The 26,206-nt window shown below is 49.9% G+C and overlaps 1 protein-coding gene across 1 annotated transcript in view; it reads right to left on the bottom strand.

Moving 5' to 3' along the window:
* The window catches only part of hgfac (HGF activator), a 113,105-nt gene that overhangs the window by 37,787 nt on the left and 49,112 nt on the right, over positions 1 to 26,206 (bottom strand). Inside the window, exons 7-11 of the mRNA XM_085975404.1 lie at positions 18,252 to 18,362; positions 15,422 to 15,596; positions 8,304 to 8,398; positions 2,437 to 2,550; positions 1,712 to 1,843 (exon numbers count right to left, since the gene is read on the bottom strand). Of these exons, the coding sequence (XP_085831530.1) occupies positions 1,712 to 1,843; positions 2,437 to 2,550; positions 8,304 to 8,398; positions 15,422 to 15,596; positions 18,252 to 18,362 (627 nt within the window). The remainder of the gene's footprint in view (positions 1 to 1,711; positions 1,844 to 2,436; positions 2,551 to 8,303; positions 8,399 to 15,421; positions 15,597 to 18,251; positions 18,363 to 26,206) is intronic.

Here is a 26,206-nt window from a genome sequence, read left to right as displayed (position 1 = left end):
GTAGGCTTCTCCCTGTGTCTTCAGGCCTCTGGTGGTCATCAGCAGGGTCTAGTCTAGACTGTCTGACGTCTGGGGTAGCATCACGTGCTCCTGTTAGTGGAGAGGCCACTCTTCCACGCTGTAATGCCAGGAGATGGCCTTCGGACTCTCTTTTAACTCTTGACGGTGCCCTGGATCCAACTCTGTGTGACAACATTGACTGGCAGTATTCGTTCATGCCATCCTGTGAGCCTTCATAATCTTCATACACACTCAACCTGGCATCTGAGACCGCAATAGCTGTTTTTATCTCCAGCTGTTCTTTCTTTGCCTGCACTTGGGCCTGTTGGGCCTGCAGTTGGGCCTCTTCCCGTTCAAGAGCTTGCTTCTCCACTAAAGATGCTGCGCGCGCCATCAACGCTGCCTGTTCAACCTCCTCTCTCATGCGTCGAGACGAGCGTGTGGTAGAAGCGACTGACCTGTGTCCAGAAACAGAGCTACCTTCTTTTCGATTTTTGCTCAGTCTGGCTGAAGTCTCTGAAATGCTATCATCTGGTCCGACTTCATCGTCATCTTTATCGTTCTCTGCTGTATCAGCATCTTGACGAATCTTTAACATCCACTGTTCTGTGGCCTTGACATAGTCCTTAATGCTGGATGATTTAAGATCAAACCAGTTGTGCTGATCAGCATTTCCCTCTTCTTCAGACAGAAGTGCTAATACATCTTCATTGAGTACATTAAATTCTTCATGCAACTTGGAGAAATCATAATGCATTATGTCTTCAGCTTTCTTAATATTAGCATTATCTTCCATGAGACAATCAATTATCTTCATTTTTCCAGTTATCTGAGCTAATTTAGCCCTCCTTGCACCTATTCTTCTATGTAACTTCTCTTCCATTGCCTTTGGGGTGAGCTTTACTTCCCTCTTTTGGCCAACAATCCTTCTGGCTGGGGGAAGCTCCTCACGGCTCCGTAAGGCCTCGGCCATTTTACCTGCAGCTCTTATTTAGCTTCTCAATAGAATGAACAAGGCAAGTAACAGTCACTGTACCTTCGCTTTCTTATATTGTCGTCTGGCTCCGTGACCATTCATGTATACGTTCGCCGACAATTCCGTCCTTTCCTTCTTAGGTAGCTAGTTTTTGACTAATGTAGTGGCGCTTCGTAATTTCCAAACATGCAGCCACTGAGCTTTGAGGCTCTTAACAACGAGTAGACGCGTGTCAAAATAAAACGTTCCAAAACGTAACTTTGTCTTTAAACTGTTTACTGTAACACCTTACAAACAGAATTACAAAGCAAAACACGTTTAAACGAACACGGTCAAAAACTGTATTGCTCCAGCCCTCAAAAGCCTTTACCTTCTCTCCAGCCTCATGCAGCTTGCACTGTAAAATGGCTGGATACCATGTGACAGTCTTAAGGACTGTACCATTGTAGCAAGAATAAAGGAGGTATCTCAGACTATACTACTGGAACAAGAAAATAGGGGGTTTCTCAATACAATAAGTCAGTCAGGTAAATTAACTGTATTATACTATTTTACCAATATTTTAAAGTATTTTCTTTCTTAAACTTTCATGACTCTTACACTGTTAGAATGGGAGGGGAGGAAGGAGTCCTTCACCAAACTCTGATTCCATCAACCAAACCCACTCAAACAAGACAAAGGGTCGGCCTGTAACTCAAGCCAGATATGGGAATTTTTTTGCCTTCTCACTGATACCTTCATACCGGACACTTTGACACTCAGGCCCGCTGTCAGCGCACACGCAACTTTCAACTTTGTCGCCAACGATCCGGCTCCAGCTCTCTCCAATAAGGAAGTACCTGAATTGGGTCCTGTCGAAGCATTTCGCTGAAACACAGAGGGAAGAAAAGTTACAAAGATCACCAAATCATGACAATTTGGGTGTGCCGTCATTGCGTGATCATTAGGTCCCAATCTAAGTGTCCTAAAGATACACTAAGCACAAGAACATAAGAATTAGGAGCAGGAGTCGGCCATATGGTCCCTTGAGCTTGCTCTAAGATCATGGCTGATCTTCAATCTCAACTCCACTTTCCCGCCCGATCTCCATGTCCCTTGATTCCCCCAGAGTCCAAAAATCTATCAATCTCAGCCTTGAATATACTCGACGGTTCAGCATCCCCAGCACCTCTGGGGTAGAGAATTCCAAAGACTCACAACCCTCTGAGTGAAGAAATTCCTCCTCCTCTCAGTCTTAAATGGCCGACCCCCTTATTTTGATACTATGCCCCCTAGTTCTAGGCTCTCCAACCAGGGGAAACAGCCTCTCAGCATCGACCCTGTGAATTCCCCTCAGAATCTTAGATGCTTCAATGGCAGATATTACGGTCTACTTTATGGCCGTTCAGCAACTGTACCCAACATGCAATATTGTCCCTCATCCTCTCAAACGCGTGTGAGGCAGGGAGCTGCTTGCTTACCTCCCTGGCAATTAACTCCCATGAATTGATCAGTGCACCGACAGCGGTAAGAGTTGACAAGAGGATCGCTGGTGCAGATCCCTCCGTTTTTACAGGGATGCGAAAGACAGGGATCTGTACGGTACAAAGCAAAGAGGTTTTAAAGTCAATGACATGTCCGCAGCCATCTTTCTGAAACGGTGCATTTTAAATCTCCTGGGATATATCCCAATGGAGTGAAAACGCCCCCAACGCCAATATTAGCAGCCAAATTCGTATTAAATTTGATTCTTCCGTCCGATACCATTAACTGGTTCAAAACGGGCAGTGCCTCATTTAAATACCTGACAGAGACAAAAAGTTCGTCCCTCTAACTTGCCCTTTGTTTCCCTACTGCAAATCCTAAACCGATCAATGGATCATCTTTCACCGTTTAATGTTAAGGGCGTTGGCGGGTGGTGGGGGTGGGGGGAGAGGGTGTTCTCCTGATTATCCACCGCGGGAAAAATGAGGCAAATATTGATCGGGAATCCCGGGGCTCTACTGCCGAAGCTAAAGGAGACGATACAACATATGAAATTGATGGGCGGGAAACGACTAGTTGGTCCATCAAGCCCGCCCTCATTTCATTTTTTGTATTACAACAACAACTTGTATTTATATAGCACCTTTAACGTAAGATGTCCCAAGGTGCTGCACAGGAGTATTTTAAGACAAAAAATTTGACACCAATCCACAAAAGGAGATATTAGGGCAGGTGACCAAAAGCTTGGTCAAACAGGTAGGTTTTAAGGAGTGTCTTAAAGGAGGAGAGAGATATAGAGAGGCAGAGAGGTTTAGGGAGGGAATTCCAGAGCTTAGGGCCCAGGCAGCAGAAGGCACGGCCACCAAAGGTTGAGCCATTATAAACAGAGATGCTCAAGAGGGCAGAATTAGAGGAGCGCAGATATCTCAGCGGGTTGTGGGGCTGAAGGAGATTACAGAGATAGGGAGGGGCGAGGCCATGGAGGGATTTGAAAACAAGGATGACAATTTTGAAATCGAGGCGCTGCTTAACCGGGAGCCAATGTAGGTCAGCGAGCACAGGGGTGATGGGCGAACGGGACTTGGTGCGAGTTAGGACACGGGCAGCCGAGTTTTGGATGAGCTCAAGTTTACGTAGGGTAGAATGTGGGAGGCCAGCCAGGAGTGCGTTGGAATAGTCAAGCCTAGAGGCAACAAAGGCATGGATGAGGGTTTCAGCACCGAAGGAGGTCATTCGGCCCATCGTGCCTGTGCCGGCTCTTTGAATGAGAAATCCAATTAGTCCCACTCCCCCGTGCTCTTTCCCCATGGCCCTGCAAATATTTGCTTTTCAAGCATTTATCGAATTCCCTTTTGAAAGTTACTGTTGAATCTGCTTCCACCGCCCTTTCAGGCAGCGCGTTCCAGATCACAACAACTCGCTGCGTAAAGAAAAATCTCATCTCGCCTCTGGCTCTTTTGCCAATTATCTTAAACCTGGTTACCGACCCTTCTACCACTGGAAACAGCTTCTCTCTATCTACCCTACCAGAACCTCTCGGAATTTCTTACACAGATTAAAAGTAAATTACACAATCTTACAAATTTCACAGTCAACTTTACATGTAGTTTAATATGTTTTCATGTTTTCAGTAGAAAGGTAACAAGATAGTGCTCTGAAATTTAACAACTAGGGGCTAGAATTACGCTTCCTTTGCGCCTCCTATTAGTGCCTCCTGGGGGGGGGGGCAATAACGGGGCGCTACCGGCTTTGCGACCGGGCGCGGTGAGAGTACCGATGCACGCGAAGTTCCCCTCGAGGTTTGCGGCAGCGGCTACCCCAAGCGCCACGATCTCCCGCGCCCGGAGATTGTGATGTCATCCTGCTGCGCATCGCCCCGGACCCGAAATTCGACAACACCGACAGCTGCGGGAGGCGTCGTCGGGGAGGCCGGCCGCTTCGGGGAGCAGTGTTTAAAGGTGATGATGGTTGCGTGAAAAAAAAATTATTTTCTTAATGCTGTAGCTCCGTTTTTCAGCATTTTCTTCAGCCGCGATCGATCAGCCCTGCGCTCTGCTCAAGTGCTTGGGGCTGATCGTGCAGGATCGCGGCTGCCGTCGGCGACGAGGGACCTGGTTTCAATGCGGAGCCGGCAGCGACGGCCCTTTCCCTTTAAGGGAGGGAAGGAGCCTCCATTCCCGGCAGCGCTGCCCTCAGCATTGGGCAGCGCTGCACCACTACCCGCCCCTCCCGCCGGGTTTAGCACTCCCAAGCAAAGTGGTAGCACTTGATTTAGCGCTCCACCTCCTTCCTGGAGCGCTAACAGCCGATTTATTGGAAGCTCACAATCATTAGCGCCTGCCGCTAATTTTTCAAGATTGCAAAAGTTAGTGCCCCAAACTTCTCCCCCTAGTTTTACTACATTTTGTAGCTGAATGTAATATTGTAGAACATCATCATCACTTCCACCATCTCTGGTGTAATAGTCTTCCATTTCACCTGAGGGAAAATTAAGCAGTCAAATGTTCGGGAGGACACCTGGCGGACGTTTAACGCCATACCCCAAGGAGCTTCATCCCTCCCGCCGAGGAACTTCACCCCCCCCCCCCGAGGAACTTCACACCCCCCCGAGGAACTTCCCCCCCCCACCGAGGAACTGCACCGCCCCCCCCGAGGAACTTCAACCCCCCGAGGAACTTCACCCCCCCCCGAGAAACTTCACCCCCCCCCCCGAGAAACTTCACCCCCCCCCCGAGGCACTTCAACCCCCCCCCGAGGAACTTCACCCCCCCCGAGGAACTTCACCCCCCCCCGAGGAACTTCACCCCCCCCGAGGAACTTCACCCCCCCCGAGGAACTTTACCCCCCTGAGGAACTTCACACCCCCCCGAGGAACTTCACCACCCCCGAGGCACTTCAACCCCTCGCCCGAGGAACTTCACCCCCCCCGAGGAACTTCACCCCCCCCGAGGAACTTCACCCCCCCCCAAAGGAACTTCACCCCCCCCCAAGGAACTTCACCCCCCCCCCCGAGGAACTTCACCCCCCCCCCGAGGAACTTCACACTTCACCCCCCCCCCGAGGCACTTCACCCCCCCCCGAGGCACTTCAACCCCCCCCGAGGAACTTCAACCACGCCCCCCCGAGGAACTTCACCCCCCCCCGAGGAACTTCACCCCCCTGAGGAACTTCACACCCCCCCGAGGAACTTCACCCCCCCCCGAAGAACTTCACCCCCCCCACCGAGGAACTTCACCGCCCCCCCCCGAGGAACTTCACCCCCCTGAGGAACTTCACCCCCCCGAGGAACTTCACCCCCCCCCGAGGAACTTCACCCCCCTCCCGAGGAACTTCACCCCCCCCCCCCGAAGAACTTCACCCCCCCCCGAGGAACATCACCCCCCCCCGAGGAACTTCACCCCCCCCCGAGGAACTTCACCCCCCCCCGAGGAACTTCACCCCCCCCCCCGAGGCACTTCAACCCCCCCCCCCGAGGAACTTCACCCCCCCCCCGAGGAACTTCACCCCCCCCCGAGGAACTTCACCCCCCCCCGAGGCACTTCAACCCCCCCCCCGAGGAACTTCACACCCCCCCGAGGAACTTCACCACCCCCGAGGCACTTCAACCCCCTGCCCGAGGAACTTCACCCCCCCTGAGGAACTTCACCCCCCCCCCGAGGAACTTCACCCCCCCCAAAGGAACTTCACCCCCCCCAAAGGAACTTCACCCCCCCCCCCGAGGAACTTCACCCCCCCCCGAGGCACTTCACCGCCCCCGAGGCACTTCAACCCCCCCCGAGGAACTTCAACCACCCCCCCCGAGGAACTTTACCCCCCTGAGGAACTTCTTCCCCCCCCGAGGCACTTCAACCCCCCCCCCGAGGAAGTTCACCCCCCCCGAGGAACTTCACCCCCCCCGAGGAACTTCACCCCCCCCGAGGAACTTCACCCCCCCCGAGGAACTTCACCCCCCCCGAGGAACTTCACCCCCCCCAAAGGAACTTCACCCCCCCCCAAGGAACTTCACCCCCCCCCGAGGAACTTCACCCCCCCCCCGAGGCACTTCACACTTCACCCCCCCCCCGAGGCACTTCACCCCCCCCCGAGGCACTTCAACCCCCCCCCGAGGAACTTCAACCACGCCCCCCCGAGGAACTTCACCCCCCCCGAGGAACTTCACCCCCCTGAGGAACTTCACACTTCACCCCCCCCCGAGGAACTTCACCCCCCCCGAGGCACTTCACACTTCACCCCCCCCGAGGCACTTCACCCCCCCCGAGGCAGTTCAACCCCCCCCGAGGAACTTCAACCACGCCCCCCCGAGGAACTTCACCCCCCCCCAAGGAACTTCACCCCCCTGAGGAACTTCACACCCCCCCGAGGAACTTCACCCCCCCCGAAGAACTTCACCCCCCCCACCGAGGAACTTCACCGCCCCCCCCCGAGGAACTTCACCCCCCTGAGGAACTTCACCCCCCCGAGGAACTTCACCCCCCCCCGAGGAACTTCACCCCCCTCCCGAGGAACTTCACCCCCCCCGAAGAACTTCACCCCCCCGAGGAACATCACCCCCCCCCGAGGAACTTCAACCACCCCCCCGAGGAACTTCAACCCCCCCCTGAGGAACTTCACCCCCCCCGAGGAACTTCACCCCCCCCCGAGGAACTTCACCCCCCCCCCGAGGAACTTCACCCCCCCCCGAGGCACTTCAACCCCCCCCCGAGGAACTTCACCCCCCCCCGAGGAACTTCACCCCCCCCGAGGAACTTCACCCCCCTGAGGAACTTCACACCCCCCCGAGGAACTTCACCACCCCCGAGGCACTTCAACCCCCTGCCCGAGGAACTTCACCCCCCCTGAGGAACTTCACCCCCCCCGAGGAACTTCACCCCCCCCAAAGGAACTTCACCCCCCCCAAAGGAACTTCACCCCCCCCTGAGGAACTTCACCCCCCCCGAGGAACTTCACCCCCCCCCGAGGCACTTCACCCCCCCCGAGGCACTTCAACCCCCCCCGAGGAACTTCAACCACCCCCCCCGAGGAACTTCACCCCCCCCCGAGGAACTTCACCCCCCCCGAGGAACTTCACCCCCCTGAGGAACTTCACACCCCCCCGAGGAACTTCACCACCCCCGAGGAACTTCACCACCCCCGAGGCACTTCAACCCCCCCCTGAGGAACTTCACCCCCCCCTGAGGAACTTCACCCCCCCCCGAGGAACTTCACCCCCCCCCCGAGGAACTTCACCCTCCCCCGAGGAACTTCACCCCCCCCCGAAGAACTTCACCCCCCCCGAGGAACATCACCCCCCCCCCGAGCAACTTCACCACCCCGAGGAACTTCACCCCTCCCGAGGAACTTCAACCCCCCCACCCGGAATATCACCCCCCCCCCCCGAGGAACTTCACCCCGCCCCCCCCCGAGGAACTTCACCCCCCCCGAGGAACTTCAACCCCCATCGAGGAACTTCACCCCCCCCGACGAACTTCACCCCCCACCCGAGGAGCTTCAATCCCCTCGAGGAACTTCACCCCCCCGAGGAACTTCACCCCCCCTCAAGGAACTTCACCCCCCACCCGAGGAACTTCACCCCCCCCGAGGAACTTCACCCCCCCTCGAGGAACTTCACTCCCCCTCGAGGAACTTCACCCCCCCTCGAGGAACTTCACCCCCCCGAGGAACTTCACCCCCCCGAGGAACTTCACCCCCCCGAGGAACTTCACCCCCCCGAGGAACTTCACCCCCCCAGAGGAACTTCACCCCCCCTCGACACCCAAGGGATATCACCTCCCCCTGATGAGGAACTTCAGCCCCTTAGACTTCCATTGCACAGAATGAATTTCTTTAATAAGAAAGTCAAACAAGGACTACGTGATTTACCCACCCTGTTGTGGACACCGTGGAGCTTCACAATAATCCCAGGAGATGTCTTCATCTGTCAGTGTGTAACACCAAGGCTGTTCTTCATTATCAAAGTTTCTGAAACAAATACACGGATAACTTATTAATGGGCGATTCTCTTGTCCAATCAAACCCCCTCTACTTACCCTCAGAATTAACCAGTTGAATATAAAATATATATTTGCATTTATGTAGGACCTTGAGTGTCAGCTGTGGGTAGTGCTCTTGCATCTGAGTCAGAAGGTTCTGGGTTCAAGTCCCACTCCAGGGACTTGAGCACCTAATCTAGGCTGACACTTCAATGCAGTACTGCGGGAGTGCTGCACTGTCGGAGGTGCCGTCTTTCGGATGAGACATTTGGTCACTTGCCCTAATTTCTCCTTTTGCGGCTCGGTGTCAATTTTTTGGTCTTTTAATACTCCTGTGAAGCGCCTTGGGATATTTTACTATGTTAAAGGCGCTATATAAATACAAGTTGTTGTTGTTAAACCGAGGCCCTGTCTGCCCTCTCAGTTTGATGTCAAAGATTCCATGACCCTATCTATAAAGGAGCTGGGGACTTCTCTCTGTGTCCTGGCCAACATTTATCACTCAACCATCATAGATTATCTAGTTACCTATTTCAGCGCTGTTTGCAGGACCTTGCTGTGCACAAATTGACTGCCAGATTATAGTGACTCCACAGGCTGTGAAGCGCTTTGGGGTGTTCTGAGGATGTGATCGGCACTATATAAGTGCTAGTTCTTTCTTTCATTCTCTATTAAATATCTGAGAGCACTTCACACACAATTTTGGTTTTGGTGTCCATACTTAAGAAAAGACATACTTGCTCTCGAGTCAGTACAAAGAAGGTTCACTCGGTTAATCCCGGGGATGAGGGGGTGGTCATATGAGGAGAGGTTGAGTAGATTGGGACTCTACTCATTGGAGTTCAGAAGAATGAGAGGCGATCTTATTGAAACATATAAGATTGTGAAGGGGCTTGATCGGGTGGATGCGGTGAGGATGTTTCCAATGATGGGTGAAACTAGAACTAGGGGGCATAATCTTAGAATAAGGGGCTGCTCTTTCAAAACTGAGATGAGGAGAAACTTCTTCACTCAGAGGGTGGTAGGTTTGTGGAATTTGCTGCCCCAGAAAGCTGTGGAAGCTACATCATTAAATAAATTTAAAGCAGAAATAGATAGTTTCCTAGAAGTAAAGGGAATTAAGGGTTACAGGGAGCGGGCAGGAAATTGGACATGAGTCTAGGTTCGGAATGGTCATGGCCCTGTGGGTAGTGGGTTGCCCGCCGCTGCAGGTCAAGTTGGCTCTGCGATGACAGACGCGCCTGTGGGAAAGGCACGTGGGAGCGAGATGACAGCGTGTTCCTGAGCCGCTGTCAATAAAACCAACTTTCCGCACCCGACCCGCCACCGATCGCCGTGTAGCCTGGTTCTGCTCCTACTTCTTGTGTTCTAATTCTGTGTTAGATTTCAAGAGATGGTTTTATTCCTGTTCCTGGCTGGGGTGGAGATTGCCTTTACAGAAGGTAAGTACTGTAGAAAATACAGGGACAGAGTGATCTCCTGGACGAGTTTCGATTGCCTAGATGGGTCGGAGAGGAATTTCCCAGATTTTTTTCTCCCAAATTGGCCATTGGGTTTTTTATCTGGTTTTTCGCCTCTCCCGGGAGATCACATGGGTTCGGGTGGGATGGAGAGTGATAGTAGATTTGAGGTTAGGATCAGATCAGCCATGATCTTATTGAATGGTGGAGCAAGCTCGAGGGGCCGATTGGCCTACTCCTGCTCCTATTTCTTATGTTCTTATGTTCTTATGTACAGTGGGCTGAACTTTCCGGGGTGGTAGCGGGCGCAATCGGTGGCGGGTCGGGTGCGGAAAGTTGGTTTTATTGACAGCGGCTCAGGAACACGCTGTCATCTCGCTCCCACGCGCCTTTCCCACAGGCACGTCTGTCATTGCAGAGCCAACTTGACCTGCAGCGGCGGGCAACCCAATTGAAATCATTATGAGGTACTTTACAGGCACTTAAGAGCATTTTTCCCCCCAACTTTTTTAATTTTCCAGCATGGCCACAGGATTCACGCATCTCGGGAACCACATCAGTCAATCTGAGGCGAGAGTTCTGTGGCCATTGCTCCAGCTGATTACTCGACAGCACGGAAAACAAAGAGATTCTGTTCTACTTGAAAAGCTACTGGTAAATGTTAACTCAGAAATTCCTGAAGGGATGTAAATGGTGAGGGAAGAACATTTTTCACTGGCCATTCTCGGCTGTTGCCTTCCAACTCAACAGTAATTCCAGTGAATTGACCTGCACTATAAAAAATGACATCTACCATTTTGATAAATTTTTCTGTTGTTTCTGGTCAAGTTTTTCTCACAGTATACTGCGTTTGTCCAGTTACATGTTAAATCAAGTCATCAACCGTAACAATTTCATTCTTATCACTCATTCCACTGGTTCAATTTGCTTTCAGTCCCTGAATGTGACTAAGGTAATTTTTCAGTCTGAGACTTTAGGGTGAATTTCTGTGGAGGTTCTCTCGCTTGTCCATTATTAACATCAACGGAAGAGCTGCAGAAATCCCAGAAACACATAAGCATCACTTGCACTGTTTGTCAGGGATTCCGCAGCTCTTCCGCTGAACTTGCATAAAATTGTAAATCCACCCCTTTACAATTACATTTAAAATCTGCTTAATTTTACGTATTACCTATACACGCACATCTTTTATTTGTACCAGTTACTGATACAAATGTCTATAGATTTGTGACTAAAGCACCAATAACTTCCCAATTAATGTACTTCTTCAATTATGTTCTAGATTGTATTTGTAGATGGAGTCATATTACTTAATGATAATTTTATTTAAATATTTCTTTGTGATCTATATAACTTTTATTATATTATTGTACAGGAAAGATTCTATTTTAAGGTTAATCTATGTTAGATTAACCTTAAAATTTAATGAGGCCAGGGTCGCTTTAAGGATCCCGGCTTAAAAAGCATCGTCAATGACGTCACCAGACCCGCTCCATCTCATTGGGCCGGGTAACGCGCTAGGCGGGTTTAATAGGCCCCATTAAGGTAAGTTCATTTTGTACAGCGGGATGGAGCCAGCAGCGGGGTCGCGATCCGCCACCGACATTTGCTGCACTGGACCCGCCAAGGTGAGGAAAATTCTGGCCAATGAATGACTTCCTCGGTGTGTGTGGTAAATTGTTGTTATTTAAGCACCCACCACAGCCACACTGCACCAACATCCCACAAACAGCGATGACGTGGAAGAGCGGTTAATCTGTTTTATTGCTGTTGGTTGAGGGGTAAACGTTGAGACCAGGAGAGCTCCCTGCTCCTCTTCAAAATAGGGCTACCGGATCACTTTTTGTCTGTGGTTCTTAAAAGTATTTATTTCTGTGCTTTTCAGAGCGAGTGTTGTTAGTGCCGGTGAATGGAACTCTTCCTATTTCAAGAACAAGAGGAGGCCATTCCACCTCTCGAATCTGCTCCGCCATTCAATTAGATCACAGCTGATTCTCACCTCAACTCCATTAACGTATCTTTGCTCCGTATTCCTTGATATTCTTACCGAACAAAACATCAAACTATCTCAGTCTCGAAAGCTCCAATTGGCCCTCAGCATCCACAGCCTTTTCGGGGAGAGAATTCCAAATGTCCACCACCCATGGAAATTTCAGGTGCCCGGTGTCAGCGTCAAGCACTCCCAGGCGAGGTGTAGCACACGTAGATGCAGAGCAAAGCGCTCTCTTCTGAACCTCAACAATCTGCCTGGGCCACAATCTCACAAGAGTGCCCCCTGTTGCACCAGTGTGGCATTTGTTCCAGCGGCTCAGTGGGTAGCACCTTCGCCTCTGTAGTGGGGAAAATGCTAGAGTCCATTATAAAGGATGTAATAGCTGAGCACTTGGAAAACAGTGACAGGATCGGACAAAGTCAACATGGATTTACAAAAGGTAAATCGTGCTTGACTAATCTACTGGAATTTTTTCAGGATGTAACTGGGAAAATAGATAAGGGAGAACCAGTAGCTGTGGTGTATTTGGACTTTCAAAAGGCTTTCGATAAGGTCCCGCATAAGAGATTAGCGTGTAAAGTTAAGGCACATGGGATTGGGGGCAAGGTATTGACTTGGATAGAGAACTGGTTGGCGGACAGAAAGCAGAGAGTAGGAATTAACGGGTCTTTTTCCGAGTGGCAGGCAGTGACTAGTGGGGTACCGCAGGGATCGGTCCTTGGACCCCAGCTATTCACAATATACATTAATGATCTAGATAAGGGAACTAGATGTAATATCTCCAAGTTTGCAGATGACACAAAGCTGGGTGGGCGTGTGTGCTGCGAGGAGGATACCGAGAAACTCCAGGATGATTTGGACAGGTTGGGTGATTGGGCAGAAGCGTGGCAGATGCAATATAACGTGGATAAATGCGAAGTTATCCACTTTGGTGTCAAAAACAGAAAGGCAGACTATTATCTGAATGGCAATAGATTGGGAGAAGGGGAAGTGCAACGAGACCTGGGTGTCCTTGTGCACCAGTCGCTGAAGGTAAGCATGCAGGTGCAGCAGGCGGTGAAGAAGGCTTTCATAGCAAAAGGGTTTGAGTACAGGAGCAAGGATGTCCTGCTGCAGTTGTACAGGGCCTTGGTGAGACCACACCTTGAGTACTGTGCAGTTTTGGTCACCTTATCTGAGGAAGGATGTTCTTGCCATGGAAGGAGTTCAGCGAAGATTCACAAGGCTGATCCCTGGGATGGCAGGAATGACGTATGAGGAGAGATTGGGCCGATTGGGCTTATACTTGCTGGAGTTTAGAAGAATGAGAGGGGATCTCATCGAAACTTATAAAATTCTGACAGGTCTGGACAAACTAGATGCAGGTAGAATGTTCCCGATGGTCGGAGAGTCCAGAACCAGGGGTCATAGTCTAAGGATAATGGGTAAGCCATTTAGGACAGAGATGAGGAAGAATTTCTTCACCCAGAGAGTGGTGAACCTGTGGAATTCTCTACCACAGAAGGCGGTTGAGGCCAAGTCTTTAAATATATTCAAGAAGGAGTTAGATATATTTCTTAGAGCTAAAGGTATCAAGGAATATGGGGAGAAGGCAAGTACGGGGTACTGAGTTTGGATGATCAGCCATGATCTCATCGAATGGCGGAGCAGGCTCGAGGGGCCGAATGGCCTACTCCTGCTCCTGTCTTCTATGTTTCTATGTCAGACGGTGGTCGTGAAAGGCGCTACATAAATGCAAGTCTCTCTTTTCTTTCTTTCTATTTTCCGCACCACCATAATATAGCCTCTCTGACCTGGACTGCCAACGAGTGTCAAGTTAAGGGGGTCTGAGCTCGGAGCTGGATTAAGACTGCCCAAAACTTTCACAAAAGGACCCTTACGGTCTGCAGACCGAGGACACTTTATCCATCAGTCTGGGTTGGATTTGAAACCAGGTCCTAGGTGGCATCTGCAACATAAAACATGTGGCTATTGGTTGGGTCCTCCATCATGCTCAGCTCTTATCGTGTGTTTCTTTTCCTCTCTATTTTCCTTTTTGTTTGTGTGGGCCTCTCCATTGTCTCCGGATCCTCAACATTGCCCGTCTCCGTCCCTTGCCTCAGATCATCTGCTGCTGAAACCCTCATCCATGCTTTTGTTGCCTCCAAACTCGACTGTCCCTGTTTCCCATCCTTCACCCTCCGCAAACCTGAGCTCATCCAAAACTCTGCTGCACTTATCCTAACTCGCGCCAAGTCCCGTCTGGTTGATAGTGAGTAATCAAGCTGGAGACTGCAGGAAACTATCACTGGACTGGTCAGGTGGGCAGAAAAGTGGCAAATGGAATACAATCCGGAGAAGTGTGAGGTAATGCATTTGGGGGCGGGCTAACAAGACAAGGGGATACACAATGAGGTACTGAGAAGCACAGAGGGACAGAGGGACCTTGGAGTGCATGTCCACAGATCCCTGAAGGCAGCAGGACAGGTAGATAAGGTGGTTAAGAAGGCATACGAGATACTTTGCTTTATCAGCCAAGGTATAGAATATAAGAGCAGGGAGGTTATGCTAGAACTGTATAAAACACGAGTGAGGCCACAGCTAGAGTATATTGTGTATAGTTCTGATCACCACATTACAGGAAGGATGTGATTGCACTACAACAACAACTTGTATTTATATAGCGCCTTTAACGTAGTAAAACGTCCCAAGGTGCTGCACAGGAGCGTTATCAGACAAAAATTTGACACCGAGCCACATAAGATATTAGGGCAGATGACCAAAGAACTTGGTCAAAGAGGTAGGTTTTAAAAAAGAAAGACTTGCATTTCGATACCGCCTTTCACGACCACCAAAGCGCTTTACAGCCAATGAAGTACTATTTGAAGTGGAGTCACTCTTGTAATGTGGGAAACGCGGCAGCCAATTTGTGCACAGCAAGCTCCCACAAATAGCAATGTGATAATGACTGGATAATCCGTTTTTGTTATGTTGATTGAGGGGTAAATATTGGCCAGGACACCAGGGATAACTCCCTTCACCTCCTCTTCTCCGAAATAGTGCCATGGGATCTATTTACGTCCACCTGAGAGAGCAGACGGGGCCTCGGTTTAATGTGTCATCCGAAAGACAGCACCTCTGCCAGTGCAGCACTCCCTCAGCACTGCAGTGTCAGCCTAGATTTTTGTGCTCAAGTCCCTGGAGTGGGACTTCAACCCACAACCTTCTGCCTCAGAAGATGAGTGTGCTGCCCACTGAGCCACAGCTGACACTGTGTTAAGGAGTGTCTTAAAGGAGGAGGGAGAGGTAGTGAGGATGAGAATTTTAAATTTGAGGCGTTGGTGAATCGGGAGCTATTGTAGGTCAGCGAGCACAGGGGGTGATCACGGGTGAACGGGACTTGGTGCGAGTTAGGACACGGGCAGCAGACTTGGGTGAGGTACCACAGGACCACAGACGAGAAGCATTTGTCGCTTTTCAGGAAAGGAGGGGAGGAAAGCTGGGAAAATACTCGTCAATCGCTGCCAGCCTCGCATCGCGCTCACAGTCACGCTGCTGTTCTGAAGCATATTCCTCACACCTGCAGTAAGAGTGGTCACCCAGGCCTAAACGAAGAGGCTCTTCCAAGTCGTTGATGTTAAACTCCAGGCTTATGAAGTTAGACGTCCAAGCCAGACAGTCACTCCCTGAGGCTGTCCGCTTTCCTGTCCCTCTGTAAGAGCTCCCATTGTTTTCATAGCAGTCAGCAGCAGAATCTGGACGAAATACATTTGTAAATGTTAAGCAACAGAGTGCTAATTCTGGAAAATTACTTCCCCAACATTGGTGACTCTCTGGGATTGTACTGTTGGTGGGCAATTCTCCAAGTATCTGTGTGTGTGATACGATCGATATCATATATATATCTATATATATATATAATATAGAGAGAGAGCGATTATATTTTACAACCCTCCGAGAACTCTGCATTCCTCCGATTCTGGCTTCTTATGCATCCCTTCCCCCCACCACTGGCGGCCGTGCCTTCAGCTGTCTAGGCCCTACGCTCTGGAATTCCCTCCCTAAAGCTCTCTGCCTCTCTCTTTCCTCCTTTAGGACGCCCCTTAAAACCTACCTCTTTGACCAAGCTGTTGGTCACCTGCCCTAATATCTCCTTCTTTAGCTTGGTGTCAAATTTTGTCTGATTTACGCTCCTGTGAACGTTTTATAACGTTAAAGGCGCAGTATAAATTTGCTGTTGTTGTTAACAGTCTTGCATATTGCACCCACTTCCTATAAATGTCACACTTACTTCCTGTCACATTTTCACTGTCACGCTTTCCCCCTCTACACTTTTGTTGACAATTCACTGTCCATAGCTTCTGAATTTAGAAACGTGCCGGAGTTTAACCTAATAACTTGATTATTCCATTCAGCACAAAATCTACCCTGCGCCTATGTCTTCCTGCTCATGTAAATCATTACCACACCTCATCCTCTCAAGACAGCCCTGCACTTTACGGGTTCCTCCAAAGTGTTTACAACGGACAGGCAGGTGAAAGTGAGAATTCATAAAACAGTCTATGCTCCAGCTCACCGCGAGAGATCTAACATGAAAGTTTCGAGAGCATCATTCACATTTCAAACTTTTCAGATTTTGCTGGGCTATGGGGAAAGAACGGGGGGGGGGAGGGGGCGGGCGGGGGGGGTTGGAGGTGGTTGGCGTGCACGATGTTCCCCTCTAAGCTGCACCCGGGTGCGACCGCACAGTAGTCTGCAAGGTCCCGTGCAGGCCGCTCACAAGCCTTTAAATAAATTTAAAGGGACCGTGTATTGAAAGAAACAGGCCGTGCAGAATGAAGCACAGCTTACAGGGGGAGTGGGACCCATTGGGACAGCTCTTTCAAAAGGACGGCACAGGCACGATGGGCCGAATGGCCTCCTTCTGTGTTGTATCGTTCTATGATTCTTTTCTTATCTGGAGTGCGATGTCCAAACACCTGGGCAAACTGCAAACCTCTCTCGTCAGACAGCAATAACGCTCTAATATAAAAGCAAAATACTGCAGATGCTGGAAATCTGAAATAAAAACAGAAAATGCTGGAAAAACTCAGCAGGTCAGGCAGCATCTGTGGAGAGAGAAACAGAGTTAACGTTTCAGGTCGTCTGACCCTTCGTTCTGATGAAGGGTCATCGAGCTGAAACGTTAACTCTGTTTCTCGCTCTACAGATGCTGCCTGACCTGCTGAGTATTTCCAGCATTTGCTGTTTTTATTAGCATTTAAACTCTTATTGATCTCGGGTCCAATTCAGTCCCCTTCCACGAGGTGTGAACCTTGCCTCAATGGGTAGCACTCCTGTCTCTGAGTTAGAAGGTCGTGAGTTCAAAGTCCCACTCCAGCACCTTGAGCCCATAATCCAGGCTGACACTCCGGTGCGGTGCTGAGGGAGCGCTGCATTGTCGGAGGTGCCGGCTTTCAAATGAGTCGCTAAACCGAGGCCCCGTCTGCCCTCTCAGGTGGACATAAAATATCCCACGGCCAGTACTCGAGGAAGAGCAAGGGAGCTCTCCCTGGACAAGAAATTTGCATATCGACGGATTGCCTTTGGGGGGGGGGAGGGGAGGGGGAGGGAGGGACATGAACCGGTAATTCGGTAATTTCATTCGAGCTCATCCCACTGCTGTAACCTCACCAGAAGCGCAGCAGAAGCCCTGCTTACGGGTGTAACCGAGGTTCCTGCCACACTTGCAGTGAGGTTACGGCGGTGGAGTGGGAGCAGCTCCGAGGAACTTCCTGACCGGAGGGTATTCTCCGCCAAAGAAGGTTCACTAGATTGACTGTCCTATGAGGAGAGATTGAGTAGATTGGGCCTATGCTCGCTGGAGTTCAGAAGAATGAGGGGTGATCTCATTGAAACATACAAGATTCTGAAGGGGATTGACAGGGTAGATGCTGAGAGGTTGTTTCCCCTGGCTGGAGTGTCTAGAACTAGGGGGCATAGTCTCAGGATAAGGCGTTGGCTATTTAAGACTGAGATGAGGAGGAATTTCTTCACTCCGAGTTTAGGTCTAAGATCAGCCATGATATTGAATGGCGGAGCAGGCTCGAGGGGCCGTATGGCCTACTCCCGCTCCTATTTCTTATGTTCTTAACTCCAATTCTCCTGCATTTCAGGGGGGGTGGGGCAGTGTCATATCCAACTCATTTGCATTGATAACCTGGGGAAAGTGGCGACGGGCTATCATCTCATTGAGGACCCTCCAGAATCCTCAGCAACAGGCCCAACTAGAACACAAATACAGAGGACTAAAGGGTCTGGATGAAGGGAGACTGAACGTCAGGCACGCACTGCAACGCGAGTTCTTGCGGAACTCACAGCTGAAACCCCTCACAGTGCTGTGGAGGGCCCATTCCACGGCGCAACCTTACCAATTTCGCAGTGTTTCCCGGTGTAATTCTTGCTGCAAGCGCACACACGGTTGCCCGTAGCCTGGACCTCACGGCACGCCCCTCCGTAAAGGCACGGGTTCGTCTCACAGTCTGCGAATCAGAAGGAAGAGGCGCTCTCTGAAACATTTCACTGCGCTACTCAACGAATCAGCTTTGACTCTCAACAGATACTAACAGGATGGTGATTGTGCCTGTGTCAGCCGTGGCTCAGTGGGTCACCCCTGAGTCAGAAGGTTGTGGGTTCAAGTCCCACTCCAGAGCCTTAAGCACAAAAATCCAGGCTGACACTCCCAGTGCAGTGCTGAGGGAGTGCCGCACTGTCGGAGGTGTCATCTTTCGGATGAGATGTTAAACCGAAGCCCCGTCTGCTCTCGGGTGGACAGAAAAGATCCCGTGGCGATATTTCGAAGAGGATCAGGGGAGTTGTGGTGTATGTAACCGTTCCACCTTTAAGAGAACTATTTTAAGAGATGCACTACTTTATCTTGGCTGCTGTATACTGTAATACCGGTGGTGACCACACCGGTATATAAGTGCTGTGTAATGATTTATTGGGCAGTTCAGCCTGACCTCCGACTAGTAAAGACCTGTTGAATTTACTCTTGTGGTCTGTGTGCAGTGATTCTTATTAACAATAACTAGAACACACAGACTTAACAGTGGCGACGATGACGATCTTACCCTGCGGCAGAGATATATCCAAGGCAGTTTAACAGACGTCGAGAAGAGGCATCCGCCCTCATCATCCTGCTGAGAAAAGACTCGGGTCTGAAGAGCAAGGAAGAATCCTGACACGAAGCCTTCCATCAGCAACAGGCAGTGATCATCCCTTCTATCACGGTGGTGGGTAAGCCGATCAGCGACGAGCAGCAAGTTGGCCACGTTGGCTGTGAAGTAGGGGAGGGAAAAACGGAGGATATAAGGGCGGAGAACTCGACCACGGCCGGGGAAAGAGCCGGACAGAAGTCGGGGCCAGAGGCGCTGAGACTGGCGCAGCGTAAGGCACGGGAGCCGCGGTGAATGCAAACGCAGCCGGTGTAAAAGACCGGGCTGCAAGCGGGCTGGGAGACGCAACAGCGTCGAGAGAGAGCTCGACCGCGACCGGGGAAAAAGGCCGGGCAGCTACCGAGGCCGCGAGGCGCAGCGACCGGGACAGCGTAAGGCGCGGGAGAAAATTTTAAAAAAACCGCGGAGAACTCAGCCGCAGCCGGGGGAAAGGACCGGACTGCAAGAGGGGCTGGGAGGCACGATTTGAGAACCGCTGGGGAGGGCGAACGCAGCAATACGGCAATCGCCATTACAGCCAGCGGGGGAGAAAGGCAAACGCGGGAAGCCGCCATTTTCGTAGGCGGGGGAAGAAGACAAGCGCGGGAAACCGCCATTTTGAAAAAAAAAAGAAAAGAAAAATTTCTTTTTGTTTCTCAAGAAGATTGCGAGGATGCCTAAGCGTGGTAACATCAACGATTTCGATCCCGATGTTGAAGATTGGGCCACGTATGTAGAACGCATAGAGATTTATTGTAAGGCAAATAAAATATCAGATGAAGATAAAGCACTAACCTTACTAAACTCAATGGGTGCGAAGACATACGGGCTATTGAAGCATCTTCTATCACCAGCTAAACCGGCGGATCAGGCTTTCGCTAATATTGTTGCTGTCCTGAGAAATCATTTGAACCCCACACCGCTGATGTTAGCGGAACGATTTAAATTTTATGCGAGAACGCAACTGAAAGAGGAAAGCAACGCGGAGTATTTAATTGAACTGCGTAAGCTAGCGAAATACTGTCAGTTTGGGGAAAGACTGACAGAGGCGCTGAGAGACAAATTCGTGTGTGGATTGTCGAAAGAAGGAACACAAAAGCGGCTGCTTGAAGAGAATGATCTTACACTTGATAAGGCTGTCACTATTGCAGCATCGCACGAAGCCGCAGCGAGAGGCACTGTAGAAATGCAGCTGAAGGCAGCGGTACTCAGCGTAGATCAAATGGCTTTGGGTACAGCGAAATGTTATCATTGTGGAAAGACAACACATGATCAGAACCAATGCTGGTTTAAAAATCAGGAATGTAGAAAATGTGGCAAGCTTGGTCACATAGCTAAAGTATGCCGGTCAGGAAAGAAGACCAGCAACAAAAAGTCACCGCAGGAAAAGTGCAGAAAGGTACATAAGGTGACTGAGAAGAGTTCGGATGAACAGAATTCGGATTCAGACTCCAACAGCAAGGAACTGGGTAGTCTGAGAATTCACAATGTGAGTAAGGAAGCTGACCTACAAACTATCTGGGTCACACTTCAGATAGCAGGAGTCCAAGTGAAGATGGAATTGGACACCGGATCGGCGTTGACGGTCATGAATAAGCAAGATTACAAAAGGTTATTCACACATATTCCCCTACGGGATACGGAGATAGTATTGCAGACATACACGGGGCAAAGAGTATACCCCATCGGAAAGATAAAAGTCAAGGTGGTACACAAGGGCAAAGAACACCAAGGAATGGACTTATATGTACTACCTGAGGGAGGTCCACCACTTCTGGGATGGGAGTGGATCAGGAAAATAAATATGGACTGGCACTCCCTAAAAGCAATAACGGTAGATTCCGGAAAAAAAGATGTCAAACCTGAACGATTGTCCAGAATATTGGATGAGGCTAAAGAGGTGTTCCAACAGGGACTGGGAACACTGAGAGGAATTACGGTAAAAATCAAGATTGCAGAACATGCAAACCCAAAATTTTTCAAAGCCAGACCGGTACCTTATGCGATACGACCTGCTGTGGAAGCTGAGCTGGAAGGGCTAGAACGTTCAGGAGTACTGTCTAAGGTGGACTGGAGTGAGTGGGCCACGCCCATTGTTCCCGTCATGAAGCGTTCATCGAGTAACAAGCCAGGGGAACCGGGGAAGGTCCGCATCTGTGGAGACTTCAAGATCACGGTTAATCCGGTGCTTCACACGGTGCAATATCCGCTTCCGCGGATTGAGGATATCTTTGCTTCATTGTCTGGCGGGAAACACTTCACCAAGATAGACCTGGCGCAAGCGTACTTACAGATGGAAGTTGAGGAAGAGTCGCGCCAGTATCTCACAATCAACACGCACAGAGGCTTGTATCGATATAATAGACTGGTTTTTGGAGTGGCTTCGGCTCCAGCAATTTGGCAGAGGGCCATGGAGCAGGTATTACAGGGAATTCCAAGCACTCAATGTTACTTGGACGATATCCTGATTACAGGAGCTGACGATGAGGAACACCTTGCAAATTTGAAACTGGTGCTCACCAGATTGAAGGAATATGGACTTCGAGTTAATCGCCAGAAATGTGAGTTCTTTCAGAAACGGATCTCGTACTGTGGTCATGTCATTGACCAGGAGGGGCTGCACAAGTCACCTGACAAGATCGAAGCTGTTGTGAAGGCTCCCGCTCCGGAAAATGTATCCCAGTTGAGGTCGTTCCTAGGGTTGATTAACTATTACCATAAGTTTCTGCCAAATCTATCCACGGTGCTGCACCCGCTGAACGCTCTTTTGCAGAAAGAAGTACCATGGAAGTGGAGCGAGGACTGTAAGAAGGCCTTTCGCAAAAGCAAGGCATTGATCACCTCAGAGGAAGTGTTGGCTCACTTCAACCCAACGCTACCTATTCGTTTAGCTTGTGATGCTTCTCCTTATGGTATTGGAGCAGTACTCTCACACAAGTTGCCAAATGGCTTGGAAAGGCCAGTCGCATTTGCATCCAGATCATTGACCTCCGCTGAGCGCAACTATGCTCAGATAGATAGGGAGGCTCTCAGCCTTGTGTGGGGAGTAAAGAAGTTTAATCATTACCTGCAGGGCCAGAAGTTTACACTGCTGACAGACCACCAGCCGTTGGTATCCATTTTTAACCCTAAGAAGGGTGTTTCGGTGATGACAGCACAGAGGCTCCAGAGATGGTCCCTTTTCCTAGGGGCACATCAATATCAGATAGAATTCAAAGGTACAAAGCAGCATGGTAATGCTGATGGGCTGTCGCGCCTGCCACTACCTACTGAGGAGGAGGCACCGACGGTTGACCCGGTGGAGTTATTTCACTCGACCATCATCGAATGTTTACCTGTCACCAATGCAAATATTGAAAGGGAGACTAGGAATGACCCGACACTGTCCCGGGTCTACGAATTGACAGTAAAGGGATGGCCAGCCCATGGTGATCCACTGTTACCAGCATTCTCAGCAAGACGAGAACAGCTGTCCATCTGTCAGGGAACATTGATGTATGGAACAAGGGTGATTAACCCTCCTAAGTTAAGAGAGAGAGTTCTAAAAGAACTACATGAAGGTCATCTGGGGGGAGTCAAGATGAAAAGCCTTGCTAGGGCTTATGTGTGGTGGCCGGGTATCGACCAACAGATAGAGGATCTGACGAAAAGCTGCGCAGGGTGCCAAAAAGTCCAAAATGCACCTCCAATTGCACCGCTGCATCCATGGGAATGGCCTTCAACCCCATGGCAACGTGTACATATTGACTTTGCTGGTCCATTCATGGATTCCATGTTTTTAATTGCGGTGGACGCACATTCTAAATGGCCAGAAGTGATTAAAATGACTACCACTACCTCGGAGAAGACGATCGCGGTGCTAAGAACGATATTTGCAAGAAATGGATTGCCAGAGCAAATATGTTCAGACAACGGACCACAGTTCGTGTCAGAGGAATTCCAGAAATTCCTGAAGAAGAATGGGGTGAAACATTATACCTCTGCCCCATATCATCCAGCTATGAATGGGCTGGCCGAGAGGTTTGTACAGACGTTCAAAAAGGCAATAAAGGCCATGAGCGAAGATCAGATTCCACTGCAACACAAGGTGGACAATTTCCTACTGGCAGAGCGAAACGCCACCCATGCAACAACAAACCAAAGTCCTGCCATGATGTTCTATAACAGGAGGTTGCGGTCCAGGTTGGACTTGTTAAAACCAAATGTGCGGAGGGAAGTTGAAAACAAACAGTTCCAGCATATCAATAACAAGCCCACTCGGAGTTTTGAAATAGGACAACCGGTGTTAGCCAGGGACTATAAAAACGAGAAATGGCAATCTGGAACAATTCGGGCCAGACAAGGACCCCTGATGTACACGGTAGATGTTGGTGAAAATGTAATGCGACGTCATGCTGACCAACTGGTGGGATCGAGAACAAGGGTCGAGCCCATGGTTACGACAGAGACAACCGTGGAGGAAGTTAGTGAACCTGAAGCATCTACCTCAGAAGTGAATATACCTGATGATGATGTCCTATCCATAGGGGATCAACTAGATGAGTCACCCCAGCAACGAGAACCAGAGACCCCTGAAAGGCGTTATCCGTCTCGGATCAGGAGGCCTCCTCAGAGACTGAATCTGTGAACTGTTTTTACATGAAGTTGTGTATATATGTTATTATGTTATGTTTAATGGGGAATATATACTGTTAAGCTAAAAAGGGAGGATTGTGGTGTATGTAACCGTTCCACCTTTAAGAGAACTATTTTAAGAGATGCACTACTTTATCTTGGCTGCTGTATACTGTAATACCGGTGGTGACCACACCGGTATATAAGTGCTGTGTAATGATTTATTGGGCAGTTCAGCCTGACCTCCGACTAGTAAAGACCTGTTGAATTTACTCTTGTGGTCTGTGTGCAGTGATTCTTATTAACAATAACTAGAACACACAGACTTAACAGGAGTTATCCCCAGTGTCCTGGCCAATATTTATCCCTCAATCAACATAACAAAAACAGATTGTCAGGTCATTATCACATTATTGTTTGTGAGACCTTGCTGTACGCAAATTGGCTGCCACGTTTCCTGCATTACAACAGTGACTACACTTCAAAAGTACTTCATTGGCTGTAAATCGCTTTGAGACGTCCTGAGATCATGAAAGGCGCTATAGAAATGCAAGTCTTTCTTTTTTTTTAAAGCCTTTTTCACGCCAGTACTTTCCCCCTTTGGCACTCTCTGTGGTACATCTGCCCGAGTGGCCCAGGTGTGTGGCTCTGTGCCGCCAGTATCAGCAGACCCTTTCACTGCAAGGGAGAGAGTGGGGCCGTGGGATTAGGTTTGAACTGCGCTGGCAAAGAGCCAGCAGACACGATGGGTCAAATGGCCACCTTCTGTGCTCTAAGCCTCTATGGTTCTATTTTTCCATGGAAATCTTCTGTAGGTTTAATTGAGGTGTTAATGTTCAGGTTAATGCCTCCATTAAAATAGGGGCAAAGGAATTTCATATGAGTGCAGGGAACTAGGAAAATCCCGTTGGCCCATCTGGCCCACTACTTCCACAGCCCTAGTACACTGTACCCTAACAAGGACTCTACTCCACCCATTCAATCTCCTTCCACAGACCATGTACAATCTACCCGAACAAGGACTCTACCCCACCTATTCAATCTCCTCCCACAGCCCAAGTACACTGTACCCTAACAAGGACTCTACCCCACCCATTCAATCCCCTTCCACAGCCCACGTACAATCTACCCTAACAAGGACTCCAACCCACCCATTCAATCCCCTTCCACAGCCCACGTACAATCTACCCAAACAAGGACTCTACTCCACCCATTCAATCCCCTTCCACAGCCCACGTACAATCTACCCTAACAAGGACTCCAACCCACCCATTCAATCCCCTTCCACAGCCCACGTACAATCTACCCTAACAAGGACTCCAACCCACCCATTCAATCCCCTTCCACAGCCCACGTACAATCTACCCGAACAAGGACTCTACTCAACCCATTCAATCCCCTTCCACAGCCCAAGTACACAGTACCCTAACAAGGACTCTACTCCACCCATTCAATCTCCTTCCACAGCCCACGTACAATCTACCCGAACAAGGACTCTACTCCACCCATTCAATCCCCTTCCACAGCCCAAGTACACAGTACCCTAACAAGGACTCTACCCCACCCATTCAATCTCCTCCCACAGACTATGTACAATCTACCCTAACAAGGACTCTACTCCACCCATTCAATCTCCTCCCACAGACTATGTACAATCTACCCTAACAAGGACTCTACTCCACCCATTCAATCTCCTTCCACAGCCCAAGTACAATCTACCTGAACAAGGACTCTACCCCACTCATTCAATCTCCTCCCACAGACTATGTACAATCTACCCTAACAAGGACTCTACTCCACCCATTCAATCTCCTCCCACAGACTATGTACAATCTACCCTAACAAGGACTCTACTCCACCCATTCAATCTCCTTCCACAGCCCACGTACAATCTACCCTAACAAGGACTCTACTCCACCCATTCAATCTCCTTCCACAGACTATGTACAATCTACCCTAACAAGGACTCTACTCCACCCATTCAATCTCCTTCCACAGCCCAAGTACAATCTACCCTAACAAGGACTCTACTCCACCCATTCAATCTCCTTCCACAGCCCAAGTACAATCTACCTGAACAAGGACTCTACCCCACTCATTCAATCTCCTCCCACAGCCCAAGTATAATCTACCCTAACAAGGACTCTACCCCACCCATTCAATCTCCTTCCACAGACCATATACAATCTACCCTAACAAGGACTCTACTCCACCCATTCAATCCCCTCCCACAGCCCACGTACAATCTACCCGAACAAGGACTCTACTCCACCCATTCAATCTCCTTCCACAGACCATGTACCATCTACCCGAACAAGGACTCTACCCCACCTATTCAATCCCCTTCCACAGACCATGTACAATCTACCCTAACAAGGACTCTACCCCACCCATTCAATCTCCTCCCACAGCCCAAGTACAATCTACCCTAACAAGGACTCTACCCCACCCATTCAATCTCCTTCTACAGACCATGCACATTCTACCCTGTCATGGATCCTATCTTACCGAGTCAATCTGCTGAGGAAATGATCTTTGTAAATACTCCCTGATCC

Source organism: Somniosus microcephalus, chromosome 1, assembly GCF_052327205.1.
Source record: "Somniosus microcephalus isolate GS21.2 chromosome 1, FLI_Smic_1.0, whole genome shotgun sequence".
Taxonomy (NCBI): Eukaryota; Metazoa; Chordata; class Chondrichthyes; order Squaliformes; family Somniosidae; genus Somniosus; species Somniosus microcephalus.
Note: the sequence above shows the minus strand (reverse complement) of the source record. Positions and strands in the feature narration are given on the sequence as shown.